A 23,965-nucleotide genomic window follows, 5' to 3' on the forward strand; every position below is an offset into this window, starting at 1 on the left:
GTTGGACAACACATGAGACCGTTTAGGGAGGGAGTCGTTGACAGAAGAGACAGGAATGGTCACACGGAAGCAACGACATGTCACGGATTGTGGTCTTGAATGGGCCCCCCAAAAACAGAGTCTACATGTGTAGGTGAGATACCTTGGAATTGTTCATTTCCTCTCCACTACGTACGGTACGGTATTTGGTTTCCATCCCGCCCCGCGCTTCTCTGCGTCAAGATCGGCGCCCCACAGGTTTGTAGGTTTGTATGTGTGCTGTTCGTCCTTTTGCGCCCTGTCTTGTCTCTCATGTGTGTGTGTGTCTTATCTCAGTGACCTTGAGACAATCCTTTCCCACCAGCGTATAATCCCGTCTCTTGATCTTCTGACCTCGTCAAGAGAAAGGGTTTTCCTTCTCTCAAACCACCACCGCCGCCTACCCCCAAAATAAGGAAATGACCTCTCATGACTCTGAGATGACCTGCTTTTGTCTCTCCCGTTGTTTTTCATCCAATTCTCAGTTTTCGCCTCTCGATCAAAACAGGAGAAAAACTCCCCGAGACACGCGAAGGAACCTCTCCGAATGTGCCGCGTACAGTGTATGCTCAGAAGAAAAGGAAATTATAGAAGAAAAGAAAAAGGTGGCTGGCTTGATAGGGAATAAAAAACCTGAAACTCTAGGTTGTAGCAGGGGGAAATAGGTATCGCTCGCCTCGAGAAAGGAAAGAAGAAGAAGAGTACGAATGAACGCCATGTCAACGCCTAAGTCACCAACTGTGTTATGCAAAAAAAAAAAAAAAAAGGTATCAGAGCCTCCCGCGGAAATCCGCAGAGCCAGAGAAAGAAAAAGGTAACAAAACGGAAAAAAAGGGCTTTCCCTGCTAGTATGTCTGCCACATCGCGCGTTACAGCATTTTCGCTTCTGCCCCTAGGCCGGGTACGGTATACGATATCACGGACAGACGGACGGAACGCGCGGGTCTCTACCGCACCACCTTATCGATCTTGACGAGCAGCTTACCACCTTCAATCGGCCTGTTCTTGGTGTCCATGAGCTTGATGAAGCGATAACCGGGACGTAGACGGTCGAGGCGGATACATGCCCACGAGAGAAGCTCGTCGCCACCGAGGAGTGGATCATCCTCAATCTTGAATCTGCGCGGTTCAGACACAAGTCAGTAAAAACCATCCTCATTTATTTTTTGGTCATGGCTATTCGCAGGATGCAGAGAAGCGGGAGAAAAGAAGAACAACGTTGCGGTGTGCGGCGGTCCGGGCTGTCAACGCGGCGGCCCGCGTGGCAGGTGAGTATTGACGGATCAACGGTTCGTGGACGGGAAGGGGACGGTGACACGGCATGGAAGGGGGCACAACTCGACGACCGACTTCGTTCCACGAGCGTTCCCGTCTCGTGCCTATGACGCAGAGCGGCAACGGGTCCCGGCATGGCATCCGAGGATGAATCAGGCCATTCCCGGGGGTCGGGGAGCCGTCACCACTTCGGACAACGTTGCACCGCCGGAGCTGTTCTGGTCTTACAGGTCGGACACGCCGGCGCGCGGGAGGGTAGGCGCGGAGCCGCGCACATCTTTCTCGCCGTCTTCTCGATTCATATTCTCAAAAGATCGTCAAGGCCCGTAGGCCCAGACATGCCGCTGCCGGAGGAAGAAAGCAAAAAATAAAGGAAACCGTGACTTTTCTTACCTGAGGAAACTCAACTCCTCCACCACCCTCGAGATCTTGGGGAACTTGAGCCGTGCTCCATTCTCCCACTCGGGGTGGTCAGTCCTTCTCGACCCCGTCTTGAGCTTGAAGTCATCTTCGTCCGCAGCCTTTCCGTTCTGCGCTCCAATCTCGACGTGAAGCTCGCACTTGACAAATGGCCGGAGGTGCTTGCCGCGGCTGCTGTCGCTGGCAGAATCGTCGTCGACAAAGATGTGCTGGCCGGCGATGATGGTGACGGTGAGCTCCAGGTCACCATGCGGCGCGGCGTCGACCTCTGTCAGCGTGTCCTTGTCAGTGCTGCGGTATCCAATAGGCTTGAGGACCCATCCCAGCTCGTCCGCGAACATGCCCTCGTTGAGCATCATTCCTTCGTCAAGATATTGCCAGTTCAGAGCAACCATTTGCACGCCCTTGCGCCAGAAGAGACTGGGGTCCGGGTTAGAGCTGTCGACACGCGAGCCGTTGGGGAATGCCCGCATGAAGAAGTTCTTATTGTGCGTGAACATCTCGCGGGCCTTGGTCGTGTGCAGTTCTAGGATCCTGTTCTCACTTATCGAAAAGATATGACTCGGCTTCTTAGCCGCCGGTGTCTCAAAGCTCTTAAAGTGCTCGCTATGAGTGTAGATGGCCAGACTGCTGAGTGCCTGGCAAATGGCCACCTTTGTGCTCTTGGCCGGCTCGTTTCCACTATGGACCTTGGCCGGGGCATCGAACTTGGGTGTCATGGGCGGTTTCGGTGTCTCTTGCTTAGGTGCCTCCTTGTTGCGTTCATCGTCGGAACCCGAAGCGTCCTCGTCGTTGGCAAATACTTGAGAGAGGGCTGTCGTGCTGGGAGGCACCTCAATCTTATTAGGCGCCTTCTTAACCTTGACCAGGATCTTGCGCTTGAGCTCCTCGAGCTTGGGGAGGCGGAACCGGGGATCAATGCCCTCCCAAGACTTGTCGATCAACATGCCTTCCCACTCCTCCTTCATGATCCTGACCATGACCTCCTGCTGCTCCTTGTCGGCATGGACCTCAAGACTGACAATCAAGGGCAATTCGTTCGTCTCGAAGGCGGACTCGCGAACGGCCTTGCAGACCTCTCTGAAGCCACAAGGAGTTGTCAAAGTCCAGCCATGTGTGACAATGGGCTCATCCTTGGGATACGGCAGGCGATTCTTCATTGAGGGGGTCGGCGATGAGGGCCGTAGGGTTTTGCCGAGGGAGTCGGTGGACTCGCTCGGTCCCAGTAGAGTGGCACTATCGCGAGGATTCAGAGATTTGCTGGCAGTGCTGGTGTTTCTGTTGTGGCCATTGCCGTTCGTGCTGCGTTCGATCAGGAGATCTTCCACCGTCTCCTTGACGCTTGCAGCCACGTTGGGAAGGGAGGAGCCAGACAGATTCCTCGAGTGATCAGGTTTGGGAGAGCGGCTACCCTCTTGTGTTGTGATGGGTGTGTCTCCGTTCCAGATATCGATTTCGATACACCGACATCCACGGCGAAGGACCTGCAGTTCATGTGTTAGAAGTTATGTTTCTTTGCTGAGCGAATGCGAGCATAGGACAACATACAGTTTTGTAAGCCTCGGGCGAACTCCTGGAGGCAAGCTGGTTGCCCTCTAAGTATGTGTTGTGGCTGCTGCTGATGAAGTAGTTCGTAATGGGCCGACTCAAGTCCTTGTCCTCCTCCTTTATTGGGCGGGTGGCATCCCAGCCGTAGTTTTTCCACCACAATTCGAGGAACTCGCCATAGTTGTATCGTTGCTGACCCTCAGGCAATACAGCCTCGACATCGGTCTCGCCCTGAGTATTCTCGAGGAATACGAGTAGTTGGTCGCGGGTCACAAAAGGTTCGCGGGATAGTGAAGAGCGGCGGGAGCGTAGGTCGTTGAATATCTTCTCGAAACGTTCGCGAATGGCCTGGCTGAGCAGGATCTCATCGGGACTGGGCGAAACTACTGCTTCCTTGGGGTCCGATGCGGCCGATGATGAGGACGAAGGGTCCGTAGCGCCGTCGACGTTTGTGATATTGATGAGGGGCATCGGCCGGGGAGCGGGTGGGAAGTGGAAGCCGTCTCGTGTAGGCGCCAGGATCGTGGTGAGGCCGACCATCTTCTTGAGGGTGTTGGCGGAGGTCTTGTTGGAGGAGGACCATAGCGGCATCGTGAGGGTTCGTTTCTTTTGTGTCTTTTCGTTGCTCGGGGCGGTCTTGCGGCGCCAGAACTGTCCAGATGTGTAAGTCTATGTGCGATGATTGACCACGAGCTCGAGGCCAGTGTCAAAGGCTTTGGGAAAGTGCAGGAGAGGCATCATATGCGGGCGTTGCCAATGCCGGAGCCTTGCATTGAGCGCACAACCCCTACGGGATATGGTAAGAGACGTACAGAGAGACACATGGCGGGCGAGCTGCAGCGGCTTGATAGCCTGCCTCCGGATCAAGTCCTCTTTTCTTTCCTCTATATGTGTGTGTTGGTTGGCCAAATTGATCGTGCGTATGGCTGACGGATTGTCGTCGCGGGAGGGAGGTAATTCTTTGCTCAGTCAAGCCTACTCTGGTTCTAGGGGTCAGAGGGGTACGGCTTCGGAGAGCGTATGGGTATGATCATTAGCCCATTGGAGGGACAGGATAACAAATGGTAACGGAGACGAAGGAACGGAGTGGTAAGAATACGAGTTGTCGTTGAACGAGAGTTTAGGATTATTTTCGAGAATTCGAGGAAATTCGAGGAACGAAGGCATTCGAGAGACAGTAAAAGGGTAATTTCAACGAGAGTGGGAAGCGTGGATATGCATGTCAGCATAGCTGAGGACATGGGTGGGCAGGGAAGTGCCTACCTTACTGTGATGTAAAGTGTGATCCAGCGTGATGGGGTTCCCGTTCCGTAGCACTTGGAGCCCTTTGGAGAGCACTTGCAGGGCACTTGGAGGGGGGACAGCCTCGTCTGATGGGTGTGCTGAACGATGCAAGTAGCCAATGGGAAGGGGCCAGCACTGCCCCCGATGGTTTGGATCCCTGCTGTAGGTGGTCCCGAGGGCCCTGTCGATGGTGCCCTCTAGCGTGGTGTTCCTTACCTCTACTGCCTGTTGAGATGGAAACTGGAGTGAGACTCTTCTCAATCTCTACCAGAATTGAGACATTGAGGGACGGCCTACTCGGGATCCACGTCCTTGGTTCTCGAGCTGGCCTCTGCATCTCGACTTGTTTCGTTTTGTTGTTGATCACGTCGGAGCCCGCGTCTCTTCTCCATTCTCCCTCGACTCAGAAATGTCGGCTATTGGACGAGAGTGACGCGTACCGCATAGTTTCTGTCATAACTGTCTGTTTTGAGTATCTGATATGCATGATGATTGTCAGACTGAAGAGTGCCAGGCCCAAAGCACATTTCCCGACGTTCATGATCATCTTCGAATACTGAAAAAAAAAAAAAAAAAAAAAACCTAGCAAAAGTAAGTGGTGATGCCTTGTTTTCAGAGGGGCGGAGTCTGCGCGTATGTGTGTGACTCTCTCTGGTCTTTTCCCTGCATCGCGAAGCGGAGCGTCACACTGAATCCATCTGCAGATGGCTAGTCTTGGCCCCCAATCGCAGTCTGCCCTGTCTGTCTTACGGGGTGCCTCTTTCGGAACCATTGGACGTGAGCCTCGATTTACCACTGACAGATTGGTGTCGCTTCGTAGGGCACACTGAGAGGCTCAATGCCCGACGTACTTTGGCTACTACATAGAAGAGTGCTCAGCCCATTTTCGCCTGCCACAGGATGCAGACTACAGCAGCACCTTAGCATACAACTCACCATGCATCGTTTGCTGTGCTGCGCTATGCTGTCCACGCAAGATCGGAAACTTTCATGCTATACCTACTGTCACCGGGCCCGGCAAAACGGCAGTACGGCTGATGCTTCGAGACAGTTGTCGCCTACTAGCTAGCCTTGCCCCTATTCAATATTGACGTCTCGCAGTCCCCCGTTCGAGATGCGCTAAACATAGCATCCGTACGGATACAGCGGGTGGAAACCATCAGTGTACGGATAGGCCCCAGGCAAGCTAGGGTATTTCGTACGAATACCTTATGTCGTAATTAGTGGAGGCGTTGCCGCTTCGTATGGAGGGAGGGATGATCCCCATACAAAGTGATATCATGGGCATGCTAAGGTCGAGGGAATAGCTCTCTAGGCAGCCATTAAACACGGTGACACGCCAAAAAAAAATTGTGGAATGAGCTGAACAAGAGTGACACAGTATGTGACAGAGTCTCCAGGGCTCAGAAGTCTGGGAACCCAAGCATTCTCAAGTGGTTTCCACTTGGCCTGACAGAGCCTTGGGGCGGTTTTCTTCCGTCGAGCCGTTGTTATGTTCCACTTCAGTGCATAAGTCCAGCTGGGAGGGGCGTCAAGTCTGTCACCCGCACGCCAAGGAATGAGGGAGCGTAGTGGCATGACGGGGCCTTTGTCGGTGCTCCGAGTTTGTCTGCTTGCTGTTGCTGCTGCTGGCCACCAAGCCACGCATTTCCCACCGGCGCCTATGCATCTCTTTTGCTCGGCTGCCGCTGCTGCGCCTCCCGGAAACCACCGTCCTTTCAGTCGCCACACGGCATCGGGGCACTCGGGGCATAAGTGGGGGACGAGCACCCAAAAGTCGGCTTCCCCCACACTGCAGCCGACTCTCGAGACCTGAGTACGCGGACCACCACCACCTCTGCGCACCCGACCCGGCGTTTCTAAACATTGACTCCGGTAATGAACTATCTCAATGAGATTCCTCTCAACTCGACTCAGCCCAGCCTCCAGAGAAGAACATACCTGTCAGCTGCGGAACCGCCGACGAACAGCTCTCGGACCCGGTCGACTGCACGGAGCTCGACATCGGATCTTCTCTGACGTAATCGCAAGCTGTCTTCAGTCTACCTCCGTCGCCGCCGCCGCGCCACGAGCGAACTTCTCAACTTTGCCTTGCGCACATTACCCCTCAGCTTCAAGCCAGCAATCGCCCAATATTGCAGTCATGCCTTCTAAGCCCAATTCCCAGCGTGATAGCGAGTCCGAGGTTAGATCTTGGGGGTTTCCTCATGTCTTCACTTGGACCGACGGACCGTACGTGATGCCCACTGCCTTTTTGCCTTTCCTTCTGGCCTGGCCCTAAGTGCAAGCCAAGTATGCACGAACTGACGATCAAAGCTCAGAAACGCGCACTACTCCCCGCATTCGCATCGGGGTCTGACGACCCATCTGATCCTGCGTGGGAACCTTACCATCACTTATCCCAAGGACAAGAATCCCGACAAGGTTACTTATGGCGTCGGCGATCGTATCGACGTGGACGCCGGCCGCGTGCATGAAGTATGGATTGGCGATGAGGGTTGTACCTATGTCATTGGAGAATGAGGCGGAAATCTTTGGTGACCGTTTCTTGCTTCTGCAATGTTGCTAGATAATGGCTGTTCTGCGAATTCAACGTGGTGCGTTATAGTCAAACACGACAAGCTCTTCCCTGGCATGCAGAGTCTAAGCAGGCTCACATCCCTCCCCCATTCTCTATTGTTGGAGGGAAAGAGATGGGCCGACGAGGCCGTTGAACTTGTGGTGGGATAGATGGAGCTTCCCACCAAAGTCCAGATACCCAAGTATCGACATCAAACGTAAACTTGGCCGATTTGACTTTGAAAAACCCCTCAGGTGAGATTCATGCCCGACTTGGACCTCCGAACACCCGGTCAGAGCTTTGGTCCCCTTATTTGACGGTCTGGTGCCCTAAGGGACGCCTTCATAGATCTTCTTTTTGGTAATGAAGCAGCAAGGTGCCCTTGGCGTAATAGATCTCGACTATATCTGCGATGGTCAGCCTTCGTTGTTCAACAGTCAAGTCTGGAAGAAAATGCGTCCTCAAGCGTATACAATGCGCTCCCCAGCCGAATTGCCCGAACCCCATCGAACAGGACCAGGAGGCCAGCTCCGTGAAAGAGCTAACCTCAACCAGCAGTGGGACTGGTGCTTGTGTTTGGGACCAGGGCAGAATAATAGAATTTGTGCTCTCGCCGTGAGGGAAACGACTTTGAAACATGGAGAAATCCTTTGCCCGTGCGCCATGGCCTTGAGGACCGCCCCGACTCGTTCAGGAGTATGGCGATCAAAACGTTCCGGAAGGCCATGGAACCTGCCCAACCACCTTGGCCACGAGGCAGCTTCGTCTGTTCAATGCAACAGCTGACTCGGGTTCTTGGTAGGTATATCTGCATGCTTGTAAAAATGGTTCATACTGTCGAGCTTCAGTATCGGCGTCCTCAATGCGTCCTCCGAAAGAGGCCATGATTTCTGAAGCAAGATACGTGACCAGGAGGCTCGGCAATAATACTATCGATTACACGCCGCTTGAGAACACTTGGCTGGTGTCGATGGAAGCGTGCTTGTTCTTTGCTAGATCTCCCGCTTCACTGATAGATGACAAGCTCAAACCAATCGAGGCTATCTCGTAAGTGTGTTCCCGCTTGGATAGTAGGCGAGCGATCAAAGCTCTGCAGCCCAGCAGTCCGCATCCTCAGGCTTTCTGCGAGCGCTTGGCTGCTCGAAATTCGTCCGTCTACCTTCATCTCATGGTCTCCTTCCCGGCGGTTGGCAGCAGTGTTTGCGACAGTAACTGTCTGGCTCCAGGCATGGGTTTGGACGATGGCTCCTAGTCCCAGAGCCCCCCCAAAAGCTTCGAATCATTACCAACCTCCTGCATGGCTTGACTCGAGACCAGACGACCGTGGTGTATTAGTCTGCGAGGTCTTGCTTGAATTCGCTCACTCGCTGGCGGAAGGGGGGAGAACCATGGAAAGGTCCAATCCTTTGGTCATGTCTGGGTCGTGAAGGAGTGCGTGCGATGAGTCGCGTACTCTGTGACGTGGACCACGCTTGTGCAAGTTTCGCATGAAGTTGAGTTTGGTAAAATAGCCATGCTTTCTTTTTTCCCGAGTATCCGACATATGTCGTGCGTAGGTCAACTTTGAGGTGCCTACTTCGTAAATCAATCTCTTGGAGGGGATAAAGAGGCGCGGGGATCAATCTCGCCCAAACAGCGACGGCTCGCGGCGCGGGCATTTTTCAGGTTGCATGATCATCGGGCCTTATTTTATGGAGCTTGCCGTGCCGACATCTGCAGTCTGTTCCGAAGCTGCTCCGAAGAGGAACACACTCCGTCGGTGCTGCTTGATCATCATAGTGGCTCCGACTCCTTGTGATTCGACAGGCAACAATCGAGTGTTTGAAGAAACTGCATTAGTTGGGTCCAACGGGGAGGAGTCCCTCGCGTGAGTGGGCAGTATCAGACGGTGAATGGCATTTGACCATGTACTCCGTGAGCTCGTCCACACGAGAACTCATTCTTACATAACATCCTCCACCAGAAGGAAAAATAGACAGTCCAGAGACAAGGATGTTGCCGATAAACGTCGTCGGGAAGAATCCGTAGTCCAATCTAGAAGTCTCAGTGGTGCTGCGGGCAGGTGGAGTTCGGGTCGATAGCAGACGTGATAAGTTTGAACGGCGGAAACACCGCCCATCGCTTAAGCCAGGTGAGCTGGCGAGGTAGTCAATACTTTGCTGGTGAGCATCGATCGCTCCCTCGCGAACTGGTATGGTCCTTGGAGTGTAAGAGATCCTAGGGAACACCCGTCTGCTGCTTCGGCCGAACGAGAAAGAATTGGTGGCGTGTCTCGGGGAGTATGTGCTGTTGACGTTTGATACCAAATCAACAACGAGTCGAGCGGCACAATTACCGGCCCACGCTGGTACGGACGATGGACTGCGAGCGGGGGAGTTGCAGTGCATAGCAGCAACGTGTGTCTCGTTTCCTTCCATGTCCGAGGCTGGTACGGATACTCCTGGCTAAGCAGGCCAGGCATGCTAGGATACAATTACGGCGCCTAGATAGAAAAATAAAAATGCGCGCACTTTTGGCGATTACAACCGTGCAACGCCACTAGGATTTTGTCCGCGAAGACGTGACCCGTCACCCTTGCTGTCAACCCGGCCATTCGGAAAATAGTTGATGGGAGCATTCGTACTCCGAACTCTTGTGCAGCCATTGCAGAACGAGAACAACCAATCTCGATCATGACCGTTTCCCGTGTCAGCTAGCGGGCCTCTTCGCAATCCAGCGTGGGTAGCCGAGCCCGAAAACAGGGCCTCTGTGTCTACATGACGTTCCCAACACGTGGTTTGCAAAATGAGCCGGAGCATCCTTCGTTGACCATCTCCGTATGGTGTGGTGGACCGGTAACACTGGAAACCGGCGAGGCATATTGCAGCTTCGGAAAATGAGCTCTGTATGATGAAAGATTGATGAGTCGTCTTTTCTCTTTTGTCTCTCGGTCTTTGGTGCTCTAAATGAGGAAGCAGCCGGAGTAGGAAGGGCAATTTCGCAGGCCCCTGAACCTTGTTTGTAAGGGCGACAGAGCTAATTCAAAGTGGGGGAGATTGCCCGCCCTTGGTGTCTGGTGAGGCTATCTTGGGCGGGGAGTAAATTCTCCATACCAGAGCATTCGTCCTGCGGGCCGTGTGGCAGGGCGACTGATGATGTATCTTATCTCGGTGTTTTGGGAGTTGCCGAAAATGAAAGACAAAGTGCGAATGTCTCGGTCATCTGAGCAGAACAGCAGGATAATGGCGTGCCAAATAGAGTGCTTCGATGCAGGAAACGAATACGCTGCTTGACCCTCGTCTGAGTGTCGACACCTAATTCCTCAAGTTTTGAGTGCTATCGCAGCAAGCGACACTAGAGCGAGAGTGACGACTCTGACGAGCCGGTTTCGGGGAGTGGATGGTCTCAGATAGGGTTGTCCGACGTTGAAAGAGTGGCTGTTGGCAGCCGATGATCGACGACGGGCATCCCTTCGCATGCACGAACTGCATCGGGGATGTTGGGGACTGGTGCTGGCCTGACCAAGCATGTTGCCTGAGTTGCGGGCAAGCCGGGGATCATTGATGAGGATATGCTGGTCTTTGCAACTTCCGATTGACCCATCAAGTCAAGTGGCACAATCTGAAACGGGCACACTTTCTGAGAAGATCTGAGCCTCAGACGAGGGTTGTGGCACACCGCACGACGGAAAGGTGACGGAAACTGCCACACTACTGCTTACACTAGTGCTGCGTAAGGAATTCGTCAAGTTTGGTTTGGGCTCGATTGTGGTTGAGAGGGAGATGCATGCCGCGCAACAGAGACAACCTGGACTGCGGCCGAGATGGGACAAGCAGAGATGAACGGTTGACACGTCGTGCTAGTCCACGCGCACGCAAAGGTCGTCAAGAGGAGTGAGTATGTATCCGTAGCAGCGGCTGCGTCTCCCTTTCGGTCTCTGCCTCTCCATGGGAGAGGGGAAACATCCTTGTTGGCACCTGGCCATTGTAAGAGGTTGGCGTCGCAACCCCCGTACCCCGTACGAAAACGAGGCCACGGAGAGATGGCAAGTGACCGGACCAGCCAACGCAAGATCTGGTATTGGTATGCTGGATCAAGGCAGAGAGACCGTGGTGTCCCGATTCAGGCAGTTCTCATGTAATGTGATGATGAAGGACAGAACTTGGAAGCGAGTCGGCATCGGAGGAATAACTGAGGTGCCTCGCCTTACTGAAATACGATGGATGCAATGGATTAAAGTAGGCTGGGCATCATGTTTGGCCTTGGAAGGAGATCGTGAGGGCATGAGGTGCCTGCCTGTCTGGACAAGCGAACCAGAATCAACAGCAATCTGGGCGAGGCAGGGACTCGATGGTAGGCAAGAAAGGAGGAGTAGGAGGTTGAGGTTACGTTCAGAAGCACCTGCCTCAGCAACGTGGACACGGCACGCCGCACGAAGCGCCGGCAAGAGGAAGGCGGCACACAAAAAACCAGGAACAGGAAGGAGCAGGAACAAGATACCTCACGAGGGAGGCAGGAGCGTCGCAACGTGGTGGCTTGATCTAGAATCTGCGAATCTGCCCATGTAAGCGGGGGAAAGAGCTTCTCTCCGCATTCACCTTGCGTGCTTGCCTGCCTACCAACCTTTTCGACTTTCTTGACTTTCTTGTTGTATTGCTCCATGTCCGTACTTTGCTCTAGGTACTTTGCTCAGATGCGTCTTCCTCATGGGAACATTGACCGAAGATTGAAAAGACAAATCCCAGAATGGCGGCATGGCTGCAGGGCCACCCAGTATGGCGGAGGTACATATCCGGCACTTGGGCCTTGTTTTGCGCCCTCTCCAAGTAACAAGGCCCATCTAGAACACCTGCCGGCATATACCTCAGCTCAGATAACGACGCAGATAGCCTAGCTCGCGCCTTCACAGCTTGCCTACTGGACAAAATTAGGACACGGCCACGAGAGATCACCACCTATATTGCTGCCGGCTGGACCGCCACTGCGTGACAAGACGTCCTTCCGGGTCCCTAGCGGGCGGGAATCCACGAGAGACAGCTTTGGAGCCTGAGCGATTGGCTTCCCGCTAAAACAAGTCCAAGACGCCGTTCAGAGCGAGTCTGACGCCCCCAAATTCCCCCATCCAAGCGGATCAAGACCTTGAGATTGGGACACTGAGAGAATGAGAACCTTGGACCTCATGGCGTGCGAAGCGGGCAAGCGGGGTCGACCCGGTTCTGGGATCCCGAGCTGCTTGACGACGCCAAAGACGGGCAAGTGCAAGCCACCATGCATTTCAAGTGCTAGTTTCCTGCCTTCCATCGTCTCAAACGTACAGCTCATCAGCAACCGCCGAGCTGAACTGAAATGATGATGACGACCAAGAGATGCCAACTCCGAAGAATCAGGGTCTCTGCAGCAATGGCTAAAGCTTACGGTGCAAACTACATCACCTCCATTCTAGAGCTCTATTGACGACAACCTTGACGGCTTGGGTACGGAGTACATCACGGATATACGGATAGTCATCGGTGAACCAAGACAGAACCCCGATCCAGGCTCGATTAAACTCCAATCAACTCTGCCGGATGCATCATCCACATGCGTCCGAGCCACAAGTGCCACACTCTCTCTTGCCGTGTTGGTTCTCCGTTTTTCTCTCTATCTCTCTCTCCCTCCCCCATCGTCCTCTCTCGGTTCACTTACACTGACACTCCCTCCAGCTGAGCTTTTGCTTCTTGAATTACCTACCCGCCCTAGCGCATCAAAGACATGGAATGACGCCTTGCCAGTCCCCTCGCATCATTCTCACCTCATATCCCGTTTGCACTCTGCCCGTCTGCCCGTCCGCCTGCTACATCTCGGACGCTTCTAATCAAACCCCACCCTGGCTTCGCTTGGTCAACCCGATTGTGTCAGATCATTTCAGTAGACCATGATTGCAGCTTTTGTCCGGAGTCGAGGGGCTAGAGAGGGGCAATGAGTGTCCGTAATCCGTATTTGCCAATACTGCGTCTGCGCACAGCCAGCGGCGCAGAAGCCTTTCAGCAGCCACACAAAGACAACATCTCCATGGACCGGACTGGACGGACGGCCGTGGCTGACCCCAGTTAACAGGTACGGAATGCGGATACCTGCTGCATTTGAGTCTGCAAGGCGCCGGACTGGTAAACGTTTTGCTGGTTGCACAAACCACCATTCAAAAGATTGGGGGCTTGTGGTTAGAGGCTGGACGCCCGTCGTGGAGTCTTTTCAACCGCAGGACAAGGGCAATCTTTAGTCTCGTCTCCGCCAAGGTTGTAATACCCAGGCCCCGGCCAGACCGCAAAATGGCATCAATCAGACGAAATACCATACCTAATCATCATCCATCCCGTCTGGATGTCCATCCACCATGGGCCATCCACCATCTTGAACCGGGCCGCGCCCACAACAAGAACTGTCGCCGGTACACGGTACCTTTGGACTTGTTTTGCTGTGCTTGTCCTCACCTTAACCTTCACCTTACCTCAGCCATCCAACATCGCCAATCACCGTCTCGTCCTCTTGGTCTCTTGTGTCTCGCCTCCGCCTTTGCTGGGTCCTCGATGCAACTTGATGCCGCTACACCCTTGCGGATAGCCGTCCGACACTACTTGGCACTCTTTCTCCCTCCCTACCCTACCACACCAACGCACCTCTTCATCCACGTTCCGCCGGCCAAGACGCATGCCACTACAGCCCTGCATGGGCCAACAACGAGCCCGTCTTGGAACTTGGAACAGCCCTGCCCATTCGCTGCCGCAGGCGGTACTCTACCCTTTTCCGCCGTGCCCCAACCCACCTTGCGCGTCTCAAACCATGTACGTCGTCACCGTCAGTTCCACCTCCTGGTTTCCTGTCGGTGTCCATGTCCATCTCTCAGATGCCATCTGAGGCCCATTCCTGCTGCAATCGCACCGGCCCTTGACCGTCGCTGTCCGTCCAATACTCCCCAGACAGAGACACCTGTTCCCGCATATGAATGCCTGCCGCTGCTGTATAATCCTGCACAACTCGCCACTGACCCTGGCGACTGACTCTGTTAACAGACCAGGCATTCCCTTATGTGGAGTTGGCAAAATCGATAGACACTTCGCTCGGTCTGGTCCGGTGGTAAATGCTCAGACCCATGCCACCTCTTCTTTAATTGCGCCTATCCCACCTTCTACCACCGCCTTTCTCTCTTCGTGCTGGTCTCCGGCGGTGATCAACTAGACTCCTCGAGCCTCCCTCCCCCTTTCCTTCTTCCTTTCACTGGTTGCGCCTGTCTCCGTTGTCGCCTCACAGTGTATCTACTTGGAAAGGAACACCATTCAGGGCGCAGCTCACAAAGCGTCGACAAATATCAGACCATCTCCCCTTTCTCACTACCGCAGATAGTACTCGAGGGTCGCTCAACCTACAAACACCCACGAAGTAACGTCGATAATTCCACAGCAATTTGCGCGGCATGGCAGTTACAACAGTGTCATCGTAACCAAATTTTATCGGCTGGCCGTTTTCGAGCACTGCCATCCGCAACCCGTACCACCTCGAGGCGATTTTCTATACTTTTACCAGAGTGCAGACTTTTGTCATCTGGTTGAGGACTAGGGAACCATCTCAAAATTTCTGCTTTTCAACGTCAAGATGGGCAATGCACAGTCTACCGAGACGCTTCATGATTCACATGTGCAAGGTGGAAGCAGCAGCAAAAAGTCACCTCACAAATTATCAAAACCTAGAGTCGGCAATTATGCCTCTCCAACACCCCAATTACCGGCCCCCAGCCAACTAAGCATACAACGCGCTGCATCCGCCAGTCTGCCACCCTCTCGATCGAATTCGCGACTTCTGCCTGGGCAAAATTCGCCTGCACCGTCACCTATTTCTGCAACCGCCGGATCTCAGCTTGGTGCAGCCGCCCGAGCACCCAGCATCGCTTCTATGGCGGACCCAGAAGTGAAACCTGCGAGGGATTGGAAGCGCAGGGCAAGCTTGTTTAGGTCAAAGAGCTCTCAAGAGCCCAGGAAGCAAAAACGTAGGGAAAGCATGGTGCTGAGCCCGCCTGTTCCAGACAGAATGTCGAGGGCAAATTCAATGACCTGGGAGAGTCAGCAGGAAATGGACATTTCCAGGCAGTTGCAAGTTGAGAGGTATGGTCGACTCCCCAGCATTTCGTCGCAAATACTGACTACCGGCGGCTTTAGCTGGCATGTTCCCGGGAATCGTCAGTCCATCAACTACAATCTCATGTCATACGAATCGAGAAGGCTCCTGAACCTCAACGAAGATCTCACCGCATGCGAAGAGAACTCGATGGTGTCTGAAAGCAAGTTCGAGGTGTCACCGAATACTTGGAAGAGTTCGCATCCGCACCAGCCAGTCCTTGCACAATCAGTCAGCGCTCAGCTGCCTCTGCCCCGAGCCAACTCAGATTTGGCACTGTATGCACCCGTACGGCGACGTTCCATGATCCAAACTCCAGGTCTTGCGACCCGAATGCCGTCAGAATATGCTTCATCTAGACGGTCGAGTGTGCGACACAGCATGCCTACAACCCCAGCAGGAGGGCGTTCGCGAATGAACTCATTATCGGTTGACTCGAGCACATATCCGATCCCGACGTTGGAAGAATACGTCGCTGAGCGATTCGCCTCGGAGCCCGAATATCTGTGTGAACCAGTGGTTGAACCTGTCGAAAGAGCCTTGACCCCTTCTGATATGGATTACCGGCCGCTAGGTGCCATGAAGTTTGGCTCGCTGCGGATCACGAATGGAGAGGCCAGCCCGCTTCCAAGTCCGGACTTTGAGCCAGCAGTTCAGGTCAGCATAGCAGAAAAGTCGCAAATGGTTGCAATTGAGGAGTATTTCAGTCACGAGAACGGATCGGGTGGGACGGGCTTTGAGAGCAAGGACATCAAGATCACGGTCTCGACAGTGCAAGCCAGTGCTACTTCGCAGACACTCAGTCCGATCAAGACTTCGGTTTCAAAGGCGGAATCGCAGAGGCGGCGGTCAACTTCGTTAGTAGTCTCCCTTGCCAATTCGTGCAGACGGCGCCATGTTGTGTAAGGCACCATGAGACGGCTCACGCTGACTCAAATATAGGCCACTCAGTCCAGAGTTGAAAATATCATCCAAGCACACAGCAATGGAAGACGACCTTTTTGCGGAAGAAGATGAAGATGTGCAAATGGAGTACTCTGCCGAGGTCCTGACGGTCAGAAATGACCCGAACGCAAAACCAAGTCTTGAGCAACTGAAAGCGGACCAGTCTCAGAAACATTCCCGAGCAATTGCACGCGCCGACAGTGGAGTCGTTGCTAGCCCGACCACCGAGCACCAGCCCAAACCGCTCTCCAAGGCCGATTCCGGCTACAGTTCTAATGTCTCGCTGAGGTCGTTCCATGCCAAGCAACCTTCTGCAGGCAGCCGTCCAGCTGGCCGTGCCGCATCGGAGGATTCGGGCGATGAACTGTCAGACTCAGCCGCATCCCCAACTGTAGCCTTCAGCGGCAACAGGCTGCAAGTTAGTGTTCTTAAGGCCGACATCCGCCCTGCTGATCCTTCACAATCTGGCGCCTCAGTTCCTTCGTCTCTGCCCCCGAAGGATGATTTTCTTGTCTCTCCGACTAACAACACAATGACGGTCACATCGCCCAAGTTCTTCTTCAACCTCAGCGCCGGCCATTCCTTCCGCAAGGACCGAAAATCCCCGGCTCCAGCGTTAATTGACAGCACTCAATCGGCCGAACAAGGCCCCGCTTCTCCGGCCGCCATTCGTTCTCCCGGAGCTGCTTCCGAAAAGTCAAATTCCTCCTTGAGCATTGGCAACGGCTTGCAAAAACCTGGCAAGTTGCAAAGACTTCTCAGCGGCTCTGGAATGCGAGGACCCCCGACCGTTCACGCAACGCATCCGTCTGACGAAGAGATTCCCTCGGTACCCCAGGATGTTCAGTCAAAGCTTGAGGAGCACTCTGGTCGGTTTCCCATCACAACCAAGCGATTGACCCTTCGTGCGCAGGCCAGTAAAGAGACTCTCAAGACCATTTTCAGTGTCGGAAGCTTCGATGCCGGCCACGCTGACGACAAGCGCAGCTCTGCGCTCCTGGTCGATGCGACTCAGGTTGTGAGCGAGGCGATAGCAGAGACGTCTGGACCCTCTGAGAAGCCAAAATCACCCTTCCGCCGTTCTTTCCAGACCATGCCAGCCTCGTTCGCTCAAGCTGCCGCTTCTGTCATGCCGCGGCGCTCTATCCACCGCAAGCCAGTGCCTTCTGGTGTTGTGAGCAAGGCCGAGTTTATCGGCGAAGCCAGAGCCGACGAGATTCAGGTCGGCTTCGAGTCAAACATCACGGCCATCGACCATGTCGGCGAGAGCGTCGGCAAGAGTGCTTTCGACCAAGCTTTCATGGCGCTCCCTCGCGAGCAGCCTGTTCAGGCCCAACACAGTCGTACTCTGACAATGCCGGCGCATATGGAACGTGAGATTGGGCTGCGATTTCGTCCCACCGAGCCTCTGCCTCCGACAAGCCGCCACTCCGAATTTGCGTCTCAGAATCTGCAGGTTCCCGAGGCGTCAGTGAAGAGGAAGACTTCTCCGCCCGTCAGTCTGCACACCCGCAGTAGCACTAAGAGTCCCCGAAAGCCAGTGCCAGTGCGCCCTCAGTCATCCTCGTCCGGCGAGGCGAGTCGAAGACAGACCTTGTCGAGGCAGAACAGCCGCGAGACCATCCACAGCTATCCGTCGGCGTTGATGGGAGCCTCACTCGATGACGCTCTTGCTGTGCCGCCCATTCCGCCAATGAGCCCTCGCAGGGGCATGACGATGCTCGAGAAGCAATACGCCAGGCGTCGCTTGACGACTGAGGACAAGTGGCGCCCTACCAATGGTTCTTTTCCTGAGTTTGGCCAGCCAGTCGCACGCAGCGCCTCCACCAACCCAATGGGACATCAGCAGCAGCAGCAGCGACAACTCCGTCATCGATCAAGCTACGACAGTTACTCGCAGTACAGGGGACCTGTTGCACGCGGACATTCAGTTGCCAACCAGAGCCCGAGCCAAAGCGGCAGCTACTACCAGCAGCAACTCTTAAACATCCAACAGCAGCAATGGGAACAGCAGCAGTACTACTCCCCCGACGCCGTTCAGCCGGGCCTTTCCAGAAGCCGCAGCCGGAGTCGTAGTGTTCACGCAAACGGTGACCAGCCCTACAGAGTCCTACACAGTTACAACTCGCCGGCGTACCGCAACGCACCAATCTGGGGTTGAGTCTTTTTTGGTCGCGTACCAAATGTAGTAGCTAACCCATCATTTCACTTCTCGAGGTGGCCAGTTCCATCATACATAATTGCTCTTTTTGAGCGTCCGATACGACATCAACCGATTCTCACCAACTTGCGCAAGCTGGCGCTGGTTTTGTTTACAAAGTTCTCTATGTACAGTCTTGCAGCATACGCATTCCACGATCAGGCTAACAACACCGATCCTCTCGGCATGAACTTCGCGATTTACGGATTTTACCAAGATGCGAATTATTCCGGTCGTTTTTCTTTGACACGAACACATACACAACCTCGGATATACCCAGTGGTAAAAAAACAACACGGCCTGATGAAACACGGATAAACCGGCCAATGACATTTCTTATACCCGATATCGAAACAAGAAGGGGGGGGGGGTTCTTTTTTTTCGATGCTTTGTTCATTTCCCAATTCTTGGAACGGGCGGTAACACAGTATACGTCATTCTTGGGGAAACATCTGCTTGAAACTTGGTTTTGATTTTGTGCAGAACGGAGTCTGGAATACCCACTTGAAATTGTCCATGATTGGGAATCATTTGGGGAAAGCTGTAGTCCTGGTACACAGCTAAATGGGATAGGATCATCGGGAACAGGAGCGATGCAATAGGTTCATTAGGTTTTTGGTTCGACTAGGTAGGGATAGCAAGCAGAACCTGTCTGAACAGTATCGATGAATACGAACATGTGTGTTTCCAAAAATTGGCCATCGCTCCGTGTTTCTTTGGCGCAGGTCGACCGGACATGAGGTCCATACCACCACCACTGAGTTGAGTAGAAGAAGTCATGTTGCACACGAAAACGACTACGCCGATGTAAACGCATGCGATTGACCCAAAAACAGTGAAGTACTTAGAACCCCAGATTCTAGAATGTTCTGCAGCGTATTTTTGGTGAGGCATGTGTCCTTCATTCTCTTTTATGACGGCTTTAGGGCAGGTTCAAGGGTAGTCATCAAACAAACGTTGGACACCTTCCTGCCACGCCTGCCTCACCGAGAGCCAACGCCACACTTTCACCGAAAGATGTCCCGCACAGACCAAGGGGAGCACGAGAAAACGTGGGAGCCGGTCCACTGGGTACATTGGCTGCGGGAAACAGTGGGGATAGGTCGGTGCACCGAGAGGAGAGGTAGAAGTATCTCTCTACGACCGTTGGAGATGGCATCCCTCAAACAGACAAGTTCGTTTCCCCTTTTTCACAAATATGACAGGATGATGAGATCTTCATTCGACGAATGCATTGATTCATCTCGATAGATACACTTCAAGTTCAGATCGATTGATGATTAATTCTCCATTCAGTGACCTAGAAGTCTCCGAGTTGAGACAACTCTGGGAGACTCGACGTTGTACCTACCCCCCTCATGTGTACTTGCTCAACAGGGATAGTACAAGGTTTCTCCACTATTTACGACCTCCCCTTAACGCGTCGCGTCTTGGTGCAATTAAGTGAATGGTATGAAGATTGATGCTGGGAGCCCTTTCTATGTGACGGAACCTTTGCTGTATCAGACACTGTGATGGATTCCCGAGCTCCCACGGTTGACTCAGTACCCAAGACTGAAAAGGAACCCCAGGCGAGTGAAGCTATCGCAGCTCAGACGGCTACCACTGAGCCCAACACCAACGACAACGAGGTCACCGCCGGGCCCAGTCGAACCGGGGACGCCGCAGCCAGCCACGGGCACGATGATGACACAGCATCTGTAGCCAGTAGCGCACTCGCAGAGGACTGGAAGCGCTCCTTTGAAGATGACCTCATCGAGGCGCTTGCCGGCATCCAGACACAGGGCACCTTTGCCTCGTTCCACCCTCTGAAGCGCGTAGACCCGGACCTCTGCGTCCATGATGTCGGACCTGTTGCCCAGCCGCTGCCGGAGCCGACGGTGCGGCAACTGATCGAAAAAGCCACTCGTGCTCCGTTAGGTAAGGGGAGTGAGACCATTGTGGACACTGCTGCGCCCAACACGTGGGAGCTGGACCCCTCGCAATTCGAGCTCCGAAGTCCGCGCTGGCCGGCGGACTTGCAAAAGATATGTGCTGTTGTAGCGAAGGATTTGGGCGTCACGTCGCCTGTGACGGCGGAGCTGTATAAGCTTTTGATCTACGAAAAGGGGGCCGTGTCCAAGGCTTATACCGAGTAAGTCTGTCTTTAGTGTGTTGTCATTTATGGTGCGTGAAGATGGATTAGATGGCTGAGACTACACGGGTCATCAGCACCGAGAAATGCCCCGGCATGTTCGGCACTCTCGTCATCTGCCTTCCCTGCGGCCACAAGGGGGGCGACGTAGTCGTCAAGCACTGCGGCGAGACGAAGATGTTCAAGATTTCAGGGGCAGACCAGTCCTTTGCGTGCTGGTACTCGGACGTCCACCACGAGGTCCTGCCCGTCACGGAGGGCTACCGCGTGGTGCTCACGTACAACCTCACCATCGACCCGGCGGCGATGGCGTCACAGCAGCGGCCCTCTGCGACGCTGCGGAGGCAAGAGACCCGCGCGCTGCGGCACACGGTCCGGCGGTGGCTGGAGCGCTCCGAGAACGCCGGGATCGACCACGTCTACTACGGCCTGGACCACGAGTACGCCGAGGACAACATCTCAATTAAGGCGCTCAAGGGACGCGACGCGGCCGTCGTGCAGACGCTGCAGGAGCTTTCGGCTGGGCTCGAGTTTGATGTTCTTCTAGCGCTGACAGAGAAGATGGAGATGGGGCCGGCAGTGTACGAGGGCAATTCGCGGTATTCGAAAAAGAAACGGAGCCGGCGTGGGAAGCGGAAGCGGCCGATTGATCATTTTGGAGATTATGATGGATTGGATGGATACGATTCGTGTGGTGTGCCGTATGAGGATTATACATCCAGCTCGGACGGGGTCGAGGAAGATCTATATGAGGCGGGCATGTCTCGTGACATTGAGGATGTGACGGACGAGTCGTTGTCTGTCAAGGTGCTTGTGGACTTGAGCGGGCGCCCGATACTCCGTGACATCGCGTTGGATTGGAAAAATATGCTTGATGCTAGCGAGTTCTTTGAAGGCGTTGAACGGAAGGAAGAGTATGAGGGATATCAGGGCAACTGGGTAGGTTTTCGATCCAAGGGAGTGGCAGGTACGTTCGTCATGTTAACAAAGACGAACTATAGGGACCAACAGCTACCCACCGGTACTGCGTAACAGTGAGCTTTCTGTTCCCCTTTCCCCTCGCAGCTTCTAGCTAATATTGGACTCAGGCCGCGCTCATCATTCGCCGAGACGAGATCCCTTCGTACCTCAAAGCTAGTACGAGGTCGGGATGGGATCACTACCATGACAGTGCTGTACTGGTCGATTACCTCACAGATTCGATCCTCAAGGCCTCGTCGAACAGCAAGTCATCGTTCGAGACACTCAAAGACGTATGGGATACGTCGGTCCCTCGTCCAGGCAGGCGTACCAAAAAGGCTGAAGACGAGATCCTGTGCAAAGTGTTGCGATCTGCTTTGGCTATGAAGGATTGGGACTTTTTCGAGAAGGTCAGCAAGAAAAAAGCCGAAAAGGGGCTGGACGGACCACTGCCCGCGGGCTACTATCAATTACTTTACGCAGAGGTCTCGCAGGGCAAGGCGGACTTTTCTCAGATCAAAAACGGGTGCGTTCTCTCCCCGATATCCAGCCCATTCTTTCAGGTTCGCGTCCTAACCGCGTTATCGATGTTCCAGCTTGACTTCCACAGTATTCAGGGGTCGATATTTCTTCGAGATCTTCGAGGCGGTTAAGGCCTTTGCCCCTACCGATCAGCCCCTGTCTGACGAGATTCGGGAGTGGGCACAAGCAACGCTCACCACAGGCCTCAAGGACATTGCCGATACCGCAATCTTCGTCCGACAAGATGGACTGGCTTTAGTGACGGGCGCTGAGAAGTATGCCGACTTTGGTTGGCTTTCCTCTGTGTAAGTATCTCCCAATGAACCCTAATCACCGCCAGACGTATATATGACTGACTCTCTTTCCTAGGACGATGCCATTGGTCGAGCAGCTACTTGTACGGACGCCAGCGTTTGCACTGGAGTTCCTGTCAGCGCTGCTCTCATGCGCTAGACGAAAGGCTTTCCCGGTGACTCTGGCCGTCAACTTGTACAAAAAGCTCGCCAAAGACCTCATCTCTATGCTCGATCTCGAAAGGGTTCACGGGCCCAGGGAAGACGACCCAGCCCACAAGGCGGCGAGATTCACATACGGCCAGACGGCGCCGTCTCCCCCCGACCACCGCCTCGCCTTGAATCACATCGCCCTAGCAGACCTCTTCTCCGGCCTCATCAAGCTCGCATCCTCCCCTCCACAAGAGGACATAGTCCTGCCACTGGCCCTCAAAATCGTCAGCCACGCCCCAAAAATGCACGCCCTCGACTTCCCCGTCCTCTGGATTCCGCTCCTACGCGAGCTCCTCGCCATCCTCGAAGCCACCAAGACGCCACTCGACACCCCGCGCTACCAGCAACTCTTCGCCGCAGCCTTCGAAGCCTACCGCGATAACTACGTCGGCTCGAGATCCGTCCGTCCGCCGTCTGGCCAGCTGGGGAGCGGCATGTACCTCGTGCAGTTCTGCACCTGCGGCGATTGCAGCAAACTGGACAATTTCCTCGCGAACCCGGCGCAGACGTCACTCCGCCTGATCATTGGCGCCAAGAAGCAGCGACACCACGTGCACAGGGTGATCGAGGAGCACGACATCCGGGTCACGCATGAGACTGAGCGATTTGCGCCTGGAGGGCCCACGATGGTCATTAACAAGGTGGGGCAGACGGATGTTGCGAAGCAGCAGGTGAGGGCCAAGGAGGCAGAGGAAGTCTTCAAGGCTTTTGATCAGACCAAGTTAGGAGTATTGCTGGGTGAGGATTATCCTGCTATTGCGACAGCATTGTGGCAGCGGCCGGTGAATCTGGTGCCAGGGCGGGGGGGTATCACGTATCCGCCGGCACCAATTCCCGCTCCGGCTCCGGCTCCGGCTGCGGCTTATTTTCCCGCTCCTGTTCCTGCTCCAGGACCTGCTGCGGCAGGTTATGCACCGCCCGGGCACACTATTATGCCAGCAGTCGGGCTTGCGTGGGTTCCACCACCCACGAACAGACATCAGCCGATGACCGGGTCTGCCCGCGGCCCGCCGCCGTCACATTACAACAGGCCAGCAACCGGATCCTCGTCCGCTCCGCCGCCTATGAGCGGTGCTCAATCGATGAATGGCTTAATAAATGGTCTCCAACCGATAAACGGGCCGGCACAAGTCCCTATAGGAATGTCAGCAGGACAAAGAGCTTTCGCGCCGACAACGGGCAATGCGGGATGGCCGTCGCGATCCCCGCCCTCAGGCCTGAACGGTATGGGTGCAGCTGCGACTCCTGGGCCAAGTCGGCCTCCGCAACCTGTTGCTGGGGCGAAACGAAAAGCTGAGCCAGAGATTATTGATTTGACTTAGGTGGCTAGTCACTGGATTGGATCATGCTCTTTTAGCGTGCTGTTGAGATGTTCTTTCAGAAACTGCACCGCATGCACCTTGGTGAGCCGTCATGGGCTGAACTCGTCGGTCTTCACAACATCACGAATGAGTTGCGAGTCATGG

The 23,965-nt window shown here is 54.4% G+C and overlaps 8 protein-coding genes across 8 annotated transcripts; 5 read left to right on the forward strand and 3 right to left on the reverse strand.

The window, feature by feature from the left end:
• Positions 1-517: 517 nt before the first annotated feature.
• Positions 518-907, reverse strand: CCOS01_01420 (uncharacterized protein; the record flags this gene model as incomplete). The annotated part of the gene is made up of 1 exon (XM_060449615.1): positions 518-907. A coding segment is annotated over one exon (390 nt), but the record flags the coding sequence as incomplete, so codon positions are not given.
• Positions 908-965: 58 nt separating this feature from the next.
• Positions 966-4,085, reverse strand: CCOS01_01421 (phosphatidylinositol-specific phospholipase C; the record flags this gene model as incomplete). The annotated part of the gene is made up of 4 exons (XM_060449616.1): positions 966-1,137; positions 1,687-3,197; positions 3,262-3,912; positions 4,074-4,085. 4 exons carry the CDS (start codon positions 4,083-4,085, stop codon positions 966-968), a joined length of 2,346 nt encoding a protein of 781 aa, XP_060321054.1.
• A 162-nt stretch (positions 4,086-4,247) lies between these two features.
• On the reverse strand, positions 4,248-4,502 carry CCOS01_01422 (uncharacterized protein; the record flags this gene model as incomplete). Its single annotated transcript, XM_060449617.1, has 1 exon — positions 4,248-4,502. The coding sequence occupies one exon, from the start codon at positions 4,500-4,502 to the stop codon at positions 4,248-4,250; it is 255 nt and encodes an 84-aa protein (XP_060321055.1).
• Positions 4,503-6,688: 2,186 nt separating this feature from the next.
• CCOS01_01423 (uncharacterized protein) lies at positions 6,689-7,068 on the forward strand (the record flags this gene model as incomplete). Its single annotated transcript, XM_060449618.1, has 2 exons — positions 6,689-6,777; positions 6,867-7,068. 2 exons carry the CDS (start codon positions 6,689-6,691, stop codon positions 7,066-7,068), a joined length of 291 nt encoding a protein of 96 aa, XP_060321056.1.
• A 3,963-nt stretch (positions 7,069-11,031) lies between these two features.
• On the forward strand, positions 11,032-11,652 carry CCOS01_01424 (uncharacterized protein; the record flags this gene model as incomplete). Its single annotated transcript, XM_060449619.1, has 1 exon — positions 11,032-11,652. One exon carries the CDS (start codon positions 11,032-11,034, stop codon positions 11,650-11,652), a length of 621 nt encoding a protein of 206 aa, XP_060321057.1.
• A 125-nt stretch (positions 11,653-11,777) lies between these two features.
• On the forward strand, positions 11,778-11,978 carry CCOS01_01425 (uncharacterized protein; the record flags this gene model as incomplete). Its single annotated transcript, XM_060449620.1, has 1 exon — positions 11,778-11,978. One exon carries the CDS (start codon positions 11,778-11,780, stop codon positions 11,976-11,978), a length of 201 nt encoding a protein of 66 aa, XP_060321058.1.
• Positions 11,979-14,713: 2,735 nt separating this feature from the next.
• Positions 14,714-18,338, forward strand: CCOS01_01426 (uncharacterized protein; the record flags this gene model as incomplete). Its single annotated transcript, XM_060449621.1, has 2 exons — positions 14,714-16,089; positions 16,175-18,338. The coding sequence occupies 2 exons, from the start codon at positions 14,714-14,716 to the stop codon at positions 18,336-18,338; spliced, it is 3,540 nt and encodes a 1,179-aa protein (XP_060321059.1).
• Positions 18,339-19,891: 1,553 nt separating this feature from the next.
• CCOS01_01427 (2OG-Fe(II)oxygenase superfamily protein) lies at positions 19,892-23,821 on the forward strand (the record flags this gene model as incomplete). The annotated part of the gene is made up of 6 exons (XM_060449622.1): positions 19,892-20,511; positions 20,589-21,450; positions 21,513-21,545; positions 21,600-21,997; positions 22,068-22,298; positions 22,363-23,821. 6 exons carry the CDS (start codon positions 19,892-19,894, stop codon positions 23,819-23,821), a joined length of 3,603 nt encoding a protein of 1,200 aa, XP_060321060.1.
• Between the last annotated feature and the right edge of the window lie 144 nt (positions 23,822-23,965).

This window comes from Colletotrichum costaricense (assembly GCF_030867565.1).
Source record: "Colletotrichum costaricense strain IMI 309622 chromosome Unknown Scaffold_1.1, whole genome shotgun sequence".
NCBI lineage: Eukaryota > Fungi > Ascomycota > Sordariomycetes > Glomerellales > Glomerellaceae > Colletotrichum > Colletotrichum costaricense.